Here is a 14,005-nt window from a genome sequence, read left to right as displayed (position 1 = left end):
GTGACATATTCAAGGGGAGATATTGTACGTAGTGTATGTTATTTACTCCCTCCGTCCCTTTTTAGTTGTCCACTTTAGAAATGACACACAGATTAAGGCAACAATGATTAGCACAGTGAAGTTACAATTTTACCCTTATGACAACTTTTCACTTCAAAATTACAACCACTTATTTGAATTAAAGTGAAATAAATTGGAGGGAAACAACATACACTTTTACAATTTTCAAGAAGGGTAAATAAGGGTATAATAGGAAAAAATTTGTTGTCCTTTCTTGATTTGTCAAAATGGACAACTAAATAGGGACAACCAAAAAAGGAAATATGGACAAGTAAATAGGGACGGAGGGAGTATATAATATTGATTGAAGAGATGTGCGATGGAGTTAATGATTAGTTGTATGTTTGGAAATAGAACCTAGATTTTAAAGGTTTTAGGCTGAGTGAGACTTATTGGGGTATATAACCAAAGAAAACATGAAGAGTGATATCATGTTGCCTATTGTATTGGAACAAAATGGAAGCTCGTGTTTGAAGTATCGAGTGATAAAAACGTGTCACCAAGGCTTAAAGATAAGTTTAATAGGTGGTGGTTGGATGTACATTTTTATATGGGTGGATTATTATTGCGAAAATTTATTTTAAAAATTTTTCTTATTTATTCTACCGTAGAACATCCTTAGCGTAGTATATATATCAATTACTAGTATTTTTCATCTAAAAAATGATATTTGTGTAATTGTAGTTTTAATCTCTATAGTATTTTACTCAATATTTTAAATTTTCAATTAAAATAAACGTATGATTTTCATCCTTAAGAGGTTAATAAAAGTTAAAAATCTTACAAAACTATAAATTTAAAACGGAAAATAAGAGTCGCCTCCACTTCACCGTTGAAGTCACTGTCACGGATGACTTAGGAATTGTCACCACTATTGAAGAATATGTGGTCTTTACAAAAAAGTGTATTAATTCATGACTTCTAAGAATATGTGTGATTAATTTTGTGGGTTCGTTCATTACGATCTAGTAATGATACTCATAGCTTCGACCAAAAAAAAAAGATCACTCTTTTAAGAGTTTATGAGTCACGAAATAAAAATTCATGATTATTTTAATTTTTTGTGTGAATTAGTCCATGAATTTTCTGGAATATGTGTGATCAATTTTATTTGATCTCAAATTTTGTGGGTTCATTCGTGACGATCTAGTTAATGATACTCATAGTTATTCATGGACATACATTGTTTAGTTTTTTTTTTGAAATTTATGGCTCACGAAATAGAAATTCATGATTATCTCGGCTTTTCATCATGTTATTAGTCTATAAACTTTCTGAAATATGTGTGACCAATATTGTTTGAGCTAAATTTTTGTGGGTCTATTCTTGACGATCTAGTAAATGATAGTCATAGTCACTCAAGGATAAAAGCCATTTTTTTGAGTTTATGGGTCACGGACAAGAGTACAAGATTATTTTAGAGCAACTTACAAAAATGACTATATTTATAGGGTTATTGAAGTTCAATAGCTATAAGTATGTTATTTATAAAAAATAACTACAATTTATATCTTTTTCTAGCTGTATTTCTTTATATATTTTTATTTTTCTATTTATACACTAATACAGTTTTAATTACAATGAACTAAATAAGGAACATGTATTAATTGTGTAGCATATGAATACATTGAATTCAAATTGGTATATCTATTTATAAGACTTAAAGTATTAATATATCAAGAATACAAGTATTTATAAAAACGTAATGTATTAATATATCAAACAAGGTAAAGTATGACAATTAACATATGAACACGACAATTTGAAAAATGAATACATTGTTGTTATTCAAAAAATGAATACAATATAGTATATATATGAATACATTGTTGTTAAACAAAAGATGGATACATTGGACAATATAGAAACAAGAAGAATGGAAAATAATAGAATGTGTAGGTATCTAAAAGTGTGTAAGTATTCGCTTGTATAAAAATTGATAAATACAATAAACGTCAATCTCTTTTTGGTCAAGTTTTTTCTGTAACACTTTAGGTTTGGTGTTAACTCATGTATTTGTTTATAAAAATATAGTATTAATGTATTCAATTATACTTGTATTGCCTAATCAATCTTTTAAATTGGATAGATTACTTATGTATCCAGATATACTTGTATGCACAAATCACTGTTTCAACTTGTGTTAATATTACAATACTAGTATTTATATATATAAGTATTCTACTATATACAAAGTTGACAATCACACAAACCTCAATCTCTTTTTGCTCATGTTCTTCCTTTACTACTTTTTTTTGTATTACTATAACCATTGTAATGGAGAAAACAAAACAATTCTTCAATCGAACCCCTATAAAAATAGATGAAAATGTAGATGGATACAAATATAATCTTCATAAAAAAGAGAGAAAAAATCAATTACATAAAAGATACTTGATGAATTCAAATCACAATCACACAAACCTCAATCTCTTTTTGCTCATGTTCTTCCTTTACTACTTTTTTTTTATAACTATAACCATTGCAAGGGAGAAAACAAAATAATTCTTCAATCGAACCCCTAAAAAAATAGATGAAAATATAGTTGGATACAATTATAACCTTCATAAAAAGAGAAAGAAAAATCAATTCAAAGATACTTGATGAATTCAAATCACAAAAATTGCTCCTAGAATCATCAAAAAGATCATAAATTGGATGGAATATAGTAGGAAAATTTGAGAATATGTGATATAGTAATATTGATGAAAGAGAAAATATATATTAATGAGGATAAAAATGAAAAACTGATCACATAAAATGTGCATAGACATAATTAATTATCCTTGTAATAATAATTTTCCTATTTAATATTTAATAACTTTCCTATTATTTGTATATAATTAACTTTGCTATTTATTGTGTAGTTATATCCATATAACATAAACAAATAAACTATAGCTATTTATTTTAAATATATATTGATGTTTGCCATATTCTGTAGTTTTTATGTATTAGTCCATGAATTTTTTAGAATATGTTTGGCCGGCTCTATTTGAACTCAAACTTTATGGGTCCATCTATGATGACCTAGTAAGTGATACTAAGAATCAATTACTGAAATGTGTGATCAACTTTGTTTGACCTCAAATTTTGTGGGTCCATTTGTGACGACTTAGTATGAAATATTCATAGTTTTGCAGGGATAGTGGTCGCTTTTTTGGAGTTTACATGTCACGTAACAGAAATTCATGATTATCTCGACTTCCGCGTGTATTAGTTGTCACGCCCCAAACTCGAGGGGGAAACTGGGTCCTAATGCCAAAACTCAGGCCCGAGCCGACCCTGCTGAACCATTTGCTACTAGCGCATGTCAGCCACACACAATCAAGAAAGTAAACATGTATATCTCGGCTTAAAACTAAGCCCTCAGCAGGCAAAACCCCTGTTAATTGATCTATAAAAGAAACAGCTACTCCCAGGAGATCATATAAATAAATAGCCAACTAGCACAAAAGTCTTGATTGGGCCGTCGAGGCCACCATGATATTTATACCAAAACTAAAAGAAGGTATATATCAATATAATACATCAAACAACTCACAGGCTTCAACAAACCAACAGCATAGGCCAGTATGGCCATAACGTAGCTATACACCCCACACACTAGTCTGCAAGCCTCTAAGAGTAGTAAAGATTAGCGGGACAGGGCCTTAGCCTACCCATAAAGATATATACAACAAAAGGTAACAAACCTCCCAACTCTGACAGCTCTGAAAGAAAGGGGCTAGCCAACCGGATAAAAGTCAATCCTGCTGCTGAGGAGATCTACTCGGTCGTCTGTCAGGACCTGTATGCATGAATGCAGCGCCCCCAAGGCAATGGAGCATCAATACAAAATAATGTACAGAGTATGAAAGGCAATAGACTATGATGAGGTATCCTGATCTATTGGAATAATCTGATAAATAAATCAAGGATAAGATAAGTGTACTAACCTGCTCCTAAATCTAAACTTATCAAAAATAATAAACAACAACCTACCCAAGCCCCCATAAGTTCGGCAGGTACAAACAACACACAAAACCACATACTTAGGCCCCCATAAGCCCGAAAGGTACCAACCAACCTATATACCCCTATCAGTAGTCCCCTAGCCCCGTAAGCAGTCACATAGACCTCTTAGGCATTAATATAGCCCCGTAGGCAGCACATAGCTGTCTTAGGCATCAATATAGCTTATAGACAACTCATAGCCCTCTTAGGCAATAACATGGCCCTGTAGGAAGCACATAGCCTTCTTAGGCGTCAATATAGCCATGTAGGCAACTCATAGCCCTTCTAGGCATCAATGTAGCCCCGTAGGCAAGTCATATCCCTTTTAGGCATCCATATAACCCTGTAGGCAGAACATAACCATTCTAGGCATAAATCATATTCCTGCAGCTAACCACAATATCCCCAAGGGAAACAATAACAATCCAATCGCTAAAAGTGAGCAATTTAGTTATAAGCAACCTATACAAATAGCCTCTAAGTCGAGTCCAACATAGGGACACTACTAACTGAATAAGAATCCCGATAAGGGAGGATTATATTAACTCGAGCAGCCAACAATCAACGATAATGGCTACAAGTGTAACAAGGATAACAACCCAAGTACATTACTCCTAAGAATTAAGGAAACATGTTGTAAGTAGGGAATTACCTTAACATACATTTCCAATGAACTCTCGAAAGACCGTAGTTCCTTTACGAAAGTTGTTCCTTATGTCCTAAGCTTCGCAAACACTATATATACACAAGTGCTACGCACCTATAAACAGTTCATAATTAATCTTAAATCGGCAGATTTGCCATATTGCCCCAACTTGTCGAAACGTCCGTAGAAATTCATAAAAACAACCATAAAAGGGTCTCGAAATGATTACCTTAATTAACCCAGTGTAAACCTTGAAGAAACACCAATAACTACAAAATTATATCTTTAAAAATCATCTCCAAATACAGCTAATAAAAGGGAAAAACGATTGTCATGTGTAGGGATTACGTTTCTAGGCACGGGAGCAATGTTTAATGGTAGAAATCGTTAAAAACTAACCTTCATCATGCTAGAACTCCATAGGAACTCTCTCTTAAGATTTCTCTCTGGTTTGGAACTGAAATGAAATGTTTTCATGGCTTAAAACGTTAAATAAGCCGACATACCATATATTTTACCCGACCCGGATTCTGCCCCGGCAATCTCTAGTAGAACCCTCATAACTTTTTGCTCTGATGTCGGTTTGATACAGGGTTTTGTGTGTTGCAAACTAGACTCGTAGGCCTTCGATTTAATGGGTGATAGACCTTCTAACTCTTTATGTATTGGGAGAAAACATCCAAGACATTTGACCCAAATTTTGGACAAATTTTTAAAAAGGAACTTAGGATAACTTTCACCAACTTTTACTTTGCCACTTACTTAACTTCAAAACTTGAGATACAACCCTTGAACACTTAAAATATAACATACCACGTCATTTTTAATTTATTACTCACCCTCCTTGTCTTTCCACGAAGATACAAGTTAATTTAGACGTTTTGGAAAGTCAGGGTGTTACATTAGTCCCAACAATTTTCAGAATATATGTGACCAACATTGTTTGAGATCAAATTTTGTGGGTCAATTCATGATGACCAAGTAAATGATACTCATAGTTTTCCAGAGGCAAACATTGATTTTTTGCAATTTATGGGTAACGAAACATAAATTTAGGATTATCTTGATTTTTCATGTGTATTAGTCAATGAATTTTCTGAAATATGTATGGTCAACTCAGTTTAATCTCTTGTTTTCTGGATTTATTCATAACGACCTAATAAATTATACTCATAATTTTTCAAGGACATGTGTTCCTTTTTTCTAAAAGAGTTTGTGTCGCGAAATATAAATTCAAAATTATTCTGACTTTAGGTGTATAATCTATAAATTTTTCAAAATATATATGACCAACTCAATTTAAGCTCAAACAATTCATTTTTTTTTTTTTAACAAGAAAGCCATTTAGCTATTGTTAAAGATGTTTTGGTATGTCACAACTAGGGGTGTTCACAGGTCGATTTGGATCGGTTATTGGTCAAAATCAAAATCAAACCAACTTAATCGATTTTAAAATTATCAAAACCAAACCAAAATCAAATATAATATACATTTATCGATTTGGTGGTTATCAGTTTCGGTTTGGTTTGGTTCAAAATGTGAAAAAAGTGACAACAATCCATTCAAAACAAAAAATATTTAGAATGACTTAAATTACCGAACTTTCGATTACTGAATTTACTACCAATAAAGCTTTAAAATTCACTATATTGGCCTAGAAGGAAGAGACAATAACATTTTAGTCCCACAAAGAATTGTCATAGACACTCATATACATGAAATCAATAAGAAAAATGTTTTCACCTTGGGCATTCTTGCTTTCAATAAGTAAAGTTTAAAGAAATTTTAATGGAAACATATATAAGATCTTTAAAATTGTTTATAAAAACAATATATTAATTAAAATATATGTATATAATTCATCGGTTCGGTTCGGTTATTTCTTTGATTTTTCGAATAAAACCATAACCAAACCAAATACTATCGGTTTTCAAAAATCTAAAACCAAACCAAACCAAACCCAAATAAAATTGGTTTTATTTTATCGATTTGGATCGGTTTTTATCCAAACCGTGAACACCCCTAGTCACAACTCACAACTATAAATTTATTTATTTTCACAGAAACAAACTTATTGTTTGAATTTTTTATATTCCTTGAAAAGGCTAAATTTTAAGCACTTTAAGCTCATACGTTTTTTTCTTCGGAGGAAGCTTTATATAACTTAGAATTATGTAATTTTTTTTAACAAAAATCTCAAATAGTAGTAATAGTAGTAATTGATTCGGTGATGTTATGCTAGACTATAGTCTATCTAATTTGTGGTTGGATGTATATTCTTAGATATTTAAATATAAGTCGACAAAAATTCAAAGAAAACCACAACAACGAAAGCATTAAAACCCTATTTAATTGATTAGAGTCAATTCTAATATTTGAAAAACATACTAAATTGATTTGAAAACCAACCTGAATAAAACCATGAATACCCAAGTTCCCAGGCTGGCTGTGGCCTGTGAATATAGATTTTTGGACTGAGAAATAAGTATCAACTTAAAATGCTTTCAGTCGTAATAATAAAATGAAAAGAGCAAATGATCAAGTATAATGCATGTTCATAATCACTCTGGGAGATCATGTTCATGTTTTTATAATCATTGCATCCTAAAACAACAGTAGCACGAACTAAAGCTTGATTTTCTTAAGCAGGCATTGCAGATAGTTCACAGTTGAAGCTTTGGGTATATATCCCAACAGTGAATAGGAAAGGATTATCATATTACAATCGGATCGTCTGAATGCCGACACTATTTCCCCAGACACAAAATAAACCAACATACAGTAACAGCAGTCTCATCGTTTTTTCATGACTACACACACAGTTTCATCTTTGGACAGAAGGAACTAGTTCTTGCCATCGCCAAACAGGTAACCCAGGGAAGATCCACCACCTGGTGCTGCATGCACTTTGGTAGATGGGCGATCCTGAAAAGAGACGAGATTCAAACATTTAATTGACAAGACAATATCACCCTGTGTAATAGACAAGAAGAAGGGAAATAAGATGTGACGGAATTAGCAACAGAAGAAGCATATGCTACTGAGCTAGAAGAAGAATGGAAAAGAACATCTCCAGAACAGGATGGTTCAGTTCTCAAATTCCCCTCTCAAAAGTTGGTAAAATGTTTATGATGGCAACAATCTCAGATGATTGGAAAACAGAAGTTGCTACAAACAGAAATGTGATATGACAGAATCAAGAAACATGTTGTACTGAACTAAATAACGTTTGGAAAGGAACTTCCTTCAGAATTTTTTAAAGATGTTTTTATCCGCAATTATATCCTGGATCAGCAAGAACTGAAGGAGGTGATAGAATCAATAATTCAAAAAGCATATAGTACTGAACTAAATAGAGAATGGAAAATAAATTTCTTCATTAAAGAATCTGCCTCCATGTAAAGTTCACCTTCTGAAAGCGGTCATTTCAAAAACTAATTCATTTGATCAAGCCATGACAATCATAAGAAAGAACCAATGAGTAGGAGGGGATAAGTAATCTGCAAGGACATTGTAAAATCGACTTTGAAAGAAAGATGATCTGCATCTTACCGTGAGGAAATTCCCAGTGTTTTGTCCATCTGCACGGAAATAGTTATTGGAATTGCGCCCCTGGATGCCAGCTGGAATCTGCTTATTAACAGTTGGAGCTGGTGCAGTTGCAGTAGGCTTCTGCGGATCGCTTGTAGTAGGTCCCTGATTCTGTGGAGCTTCTACCCTGTTGGTAGTAGGCTTTGGAGGCTCACCATCTCCAAAGAGGTAACCTAGGGAACTCTGTCCTCCACCACTGCTGACTCCACGACCCATGATCTCTCAACTTTTAAATGATTGATTCTGCTCAAAGCAGCAGTACACAATCTCAGAAAAGATTGCATGGCATTGTAAACAAAGAGTATGAAGTACAAATAAGCTCAATGACCCACTGCAGTGGACCTCATAAAGATGAACTATAATATGCGTGTGAGAAATGAACTAAATTAACAGTATCACATATAGCCCCTTATAGTTTAAATGGATTCCTCCAGGTGAAAGTTGAGAGAAACCTATATAGAGATTACAAGAACATTATACATTTCAAATTCCAAAACTCCAGTCTATATAACTCTTCTTCCCTCTTCAGTATATAACTTGCCTTTCCCATGAACCACCCTCTAAGAAACTAACCATATCTTGTTGAGAAATCACAAAGGTAATTCAGAACTTCTCTTTTATTAGTACAAACACGATTCAAAACTTGGTAATATATGACTACAATGTAGGATAAAATTCAGACTGGCATACAAATTTTGTGAATAGACACGCATACATATAAGTTTGTCCTATTCAGATCGACATAGATACATAACAATGAAATAGCTGCAAATGTAGATTTCATAGCTATCTGGATCTATGATATTAGAAGTCATAGCTCTGTATCCATTTAGACCAATTACACGCCTGTTACACAATTATCTTTTCTTTCTTTGAGCCAGATTTAATATTACTATTATTGACTCGTCCATCTACCGAAACCAGACAACATACCTCAATTAGCAAGCAAACCTTGCAACCAAGGAAATAGAGTAATACACTCAAAATTTAGACAAAAACACAATCTCCAGCCCAATACAGCATATCAATTGCAAAAGCAACATCAGATTACTGGATATACATGTGCAGTAATTGTTAAATCATCCAGAACCAGAAACATCACAAGCTAAAGCTACTCTAGCAACAACTGTCGGATCAAATATTTGATTAGTTCTATCAAACTTATCATTTTCTTCTAATTCCTTCATATAACACTTGGAATTTCATCAAATCGAAACACCAACAGTAACACGAAAAGCCAACGAATCAGCGATATACACTGCACACACATATATCAATGCATGATAATCAACAACACATAAAACAGATAATTATGAGCACCGTGGATGCAAATCAACCGAAAAGCAACCAAAACCGCTAAAACCTCAACCTCGTCATATATATCAGCAGCATTCTATAAACTCAGATCCGAAACCACGATGATTATGACAAAAAAAAACAAAATGATGCATAAATTCTAAACCAAAACGCCGATCCAGAGAAGACGAACTACAACAACAATGAGATTCGACTTTCAAACAATAAAAAATGAGATTCAGACGGAGTAAGAGCAAAACGAGAGAGCAATAGCATGTACCTGAGTAGTTCGGATCAGATCTGTGGAGAGAAATTGATTGAAGAGCAGTAGGGCTTTATAGGTACAACTAACGGCACGCGCAGCAATGGAAGGGATATGAAAATATCTGAAACACTATTCTGTATAGTGGGTGCTGCTTGCATGGCTGGACTAGTGGACTGTTGTGCAAATAATAATGGGATAGTAGGAGGTCGGTTTCGTAATTTTTTAAAATTTATAAGTTTTCTTTTAGACCCCTGTCTTTTCAGCTTTATCTACTTCACTTTATTACTCTTTCGAGATTAACATTAGTCGTAAAAAGTTCTATAAATCCATCTCTTTGATGATAAAAAGAACTTTTTTATAAGAGTACCAATGTCTTTGATCTTTATACGTAGGCATATTTGAAAACTTTTATCACCATAGAGGCACAATAAAAAAAAAGTGTGTATCTATCTACTTTAAAGCAAGAATGCTATCGCTAACAAGAGAGAAAATATATTTACACAATAAATTGAATTGAATAAATATAAAAAAAATGCAAGAGAAATTATACGTGCATTTGTTGCTTTTCTTTTTTAATTGTTAATATTATATTAATTTTGAGATTACATTGGATATGTTATTATTGTTATAGTTGTATGTTAGTTTGAAGAATTTTTATAAACCTAGAACAAAAATAACAAAAAAAAAACAAATTTTATAATTAATATCAATCCCATCAGAAATAATACATTTCACTAAATATATAATAATAAAATAAAAATGATTGTGGATTCACATTTTATACTTGTTGAAAAATTAAATTTTGAATTTTCTTCCTAATATTTTTATAAAATCAAAGGATGGTAAACCAAAACTACATATTTTGATGTTCAAACTGAATCTGTAATTTCTATTTTTTTTTAAAACATTTTTGCTGATGTTAGAAAAAAAGTTACATCGATATTTTTTAATCTTTATTTTCTCTCTACCTCTAGCAATCTTTAACTTAAATAAATCATTATTTAAAAAAATACAATATTTTTTAAAAAATAAATAAAATTAAACGTATTCCACAAAATTTTAAGTACTATTTTATATAAAAAAAAAAACTAAAAGTAGAAAAGTAACAGTGACGAAAACAAAAATACAAATTATATTACATAGAAAAGATACCATATCAAAATAAATTTGTCAAACCAACATATAACTACGTAACATATTCAATATAATCTCAAAATATTAAAATAAAGAAGAAGTAAACTCACGTTTTAATTTCTCATGCATTTTTTATATATGTTCAACTCAATTTATTGTGTAAATATACTTTCTATCTCTTGTTAGTGGTAGCATTCTAACTTTAAAGTAGATAAAATATGGCCCGCTTATCCACATGTCAATAAGTTAATGGAGTCTCACACACCTTTCGTTGGTTGTGCCTCTACCGTGTTAATTTTTTTTTGCATATTTGGAATATTCTGAGGTTACAATTACGGGTGAATAAAAGAAATTGAAGGTTAATAAAAGTCATTACAATCATATATAATAACATAAATTTATCTTGTTTATATTAACCAAATATTTTTTAAAAAAATTAAGAGCCTGTTTGGCCAATTGTTGTTGGGAGGCCAAAAATATTTTTTTACATTTTTTTTGCAAAATCAAGTGTTTGGCAAACCCTCGTGCTTTTAAATAGAAGCAAAATCAGTTTTTCTGTTATTGGGAAGAAGCTAAAAAATTATGCTTCTTAAAAATAGTAGAAGTAGAAGCAGAAAATTATTTTTTTGAAGACTAAAATATCCCTTACATATTTATATATTTACCAATATATCTCTTATTAATTAATTAACATATTTCATAAGTTTTGTTAAGTTTTATTCAAGAATTTAATTTTTTATTTTTATATGATAAAATTTTTATTTTATTTATGTTTATATAATATTATTTATATTTTATATATTATTTTACGTATTATTAGAAATAGGTAATATAATATTTTGTAGGATTAAAAAAGAGAAAAAAGTAACAATTAAAGATTTCAGCCCTCCCAAAAAAGTAACAAATAAAAATTTTCTTTTCTTAGTTGTGGAATAGTTTTTAAATTTATTTTTCTTGATATTTTTAATTATATTTAACTCATCATGTTAACATTATATTAATATTTTATTTTATTTATTTATCTATGTATAATATTGATTAATAATTTAAATATGTACATTTTAATTTAATTAAAATAAAAACTTAATTAAAGTTATGTATTAGATATTTAAAATAATTTTTCTCTACAAAATAATCTTAAAAGCACATTGATACTTGCTTTTTTCGTAATTTGACTCTCAAAAATACTTTTTTTAAAAAGATAGTCAAACACAAATTGCTTATCAAAAGCATTTTTTCAAATGAATTTGTCAATAACAATTTTTTTTTTAAAAAAGCACTTTTCAGAAAAGCTATTTTAAAAAAACACTTCTAAAAATATATATTTTTTTAACCGTAATGCCAAACAAACAAAATCATACTATATATATGAATAAGAGACAGAAACAAAATCAATTTAATTGATTCTAGAAATCAAAACATTAAACTATTTATGGTATCTAACGCATGAATTAACATAAAAACTACCATTTGAATTATATCTAGTCAAATATTTTTTAATTTAATTTTTCTTTTTATTTATTATTTTTGACAAATCAAAAAGAACAATTTTTTTTCTATTACATCTTTAGTTTATTAAAATTGACTAAATGTCTTTAAAAAAAGTAGTGACTAAATATATTTGGAACTATGTCAATAAAAAAGATGAGGAAAAATCCTTTTAGCCAAAATGATAAAATAACATATTTCACACTACATTATTTTACCTTTTTAAATATTTTTATCTTTTTAACTTTAATACCTTTTAATTTTAAAAAAAATTCGTTTATTTTAAAATAAAAAGAATATCATAGACTTTTAAACATTTTTACCCTTTTAATTATACCAATCATTATGTCACAATTTGATAAATAAAATGATAGATTCCTTTTACCAATCATTAGAGAAAATGACATAAATAGTCCCTTAATTATAGGAGTAGGTCTAAATTGGTCCCTTAACTATACACTTAACAGATTTAGTCCTTTAACTATTTAAAAACTTATCAGTTTTGGTCTCTTAACTATATATTTATCGGTTTTAGTCCCTTAACTATAAACTTACCATTTTAGTCCTTTAAATATTCAAAAACATATCAGGTTTAGTCTTTATCCATTTTTTTTTAATACAAATAGTTTAGCTTTATATTAACGGAATTCATGCATCAAGAAATTAAATCTTTTAGCAACTTTTTCTGTTGTTTCTCTCTCTCCGCTATTTTTTCTTCAAATTAACCTTATGCGAAGAACCTTAACCTCAACGATTCGAAATAAAAGTCACGAGGAAAGAAAATATAAGTCATAATTTTATTCAACAAAGGATAAAATGAAGCATAATATTGCTACTAATGACAAGAATATGCTAAACTTTATTATAAAAAGAAAAAAATTATTACTTGTTAAATCCAAAATTTATACTCCAATGATTTCATTGAACGAAATTTGTTTAATTTTTCAGAAATTGAAATTTATAAAATGGTAGATTTGCAATTTTTTTAGTTTTTTTTTTAAATAAATCAATTTTATTATTCTATTCATTACATGAAGAAATTTGAGTAAATTAAATAAAATTCGCACGGATTAGCATATTCAAGTCATTAACAACAATTATATGCTTAATTTTATCCTCCATTGAATAAAATTATGACTTATATCTTCTTTCCTCATTAATTCTATTTTTAATCGTTGACGTTATAGTTCTTTTCATAAGAGTAGTTTGAAGAAAAAAGGGCGGGGATAGAGAAACAACTTTAAAAAATGGGTTAAAAATTTAATTTAATGAATATTTCGGTTAATATAAACCTAAGTTATTTGTAATAAAAATGGACAAAGACCAAAACTGATAAATTTTTGAATACTTGAAGGACTAAAATCGGTAAGTTTATAGTTAAGGGACTAAAACCGATAAATGTATAGTTAAAAGACCAAAATTGATAAATTTTTGAATAGTTAAAGGACTAAATTCGCTAAGTGTATAGTTAAGAGACCATTTTAGACCTACTCCTATAGTTAAGATATTATTTATTTCATTTTCCCAAT

At 30.0% G+C, this 14,005-nt stretch overlaps 1 protein-coding gene across 1 annotated transcript; it reads right to left on the bottom strand.

Moving 5' to 3' along the window:
• Positions 1-7,321: 7,321 nt before the first annotated feature.
• LOC125860088 (protein SPIRAL1-like 1) lies at positions 7,322-10,026 on the bottom strand. The gene is made up of 3 exons (XM_049539982.1): positions 9,870-10,026; positions 8,255-8,536; positions 7,322-7,627 (listed from the first exon to the last, which is right to left on the bottom strand). Exons 2-3 carry the CDS (start codon positions 8,507-8,509, stop codon positions 7,547-7,549), a joined length of 336 nt encoding a protein of 111 aa, XP_049395939.1. The 5' UTR covers positions 8,510-8,536; positions 9,870-10,026; the 3' UTR covers positions 7,322-7,546.
• Positions 10,027-14,005: the final 3,979 nt, after the last annotated feature.

Source organism: Solanum stenotomum, chromosome 3, assembly GCF_019186545.1.
Source record: "Solanum stenotomum isolate F172 chromosome 3, ASM1918654v1, whole genome shotgun sequence".
NCBI lineage: Eukaryota > Viridiplantae > Streptophyta > Magnoliopsida > Solanales > Solanaceae > Solanum > Solanum stenotomum.
Note: the sequence above shows the minus strand (reverse complement) of the source record. Positions and strands in the feature narration are given on the sequence as shown.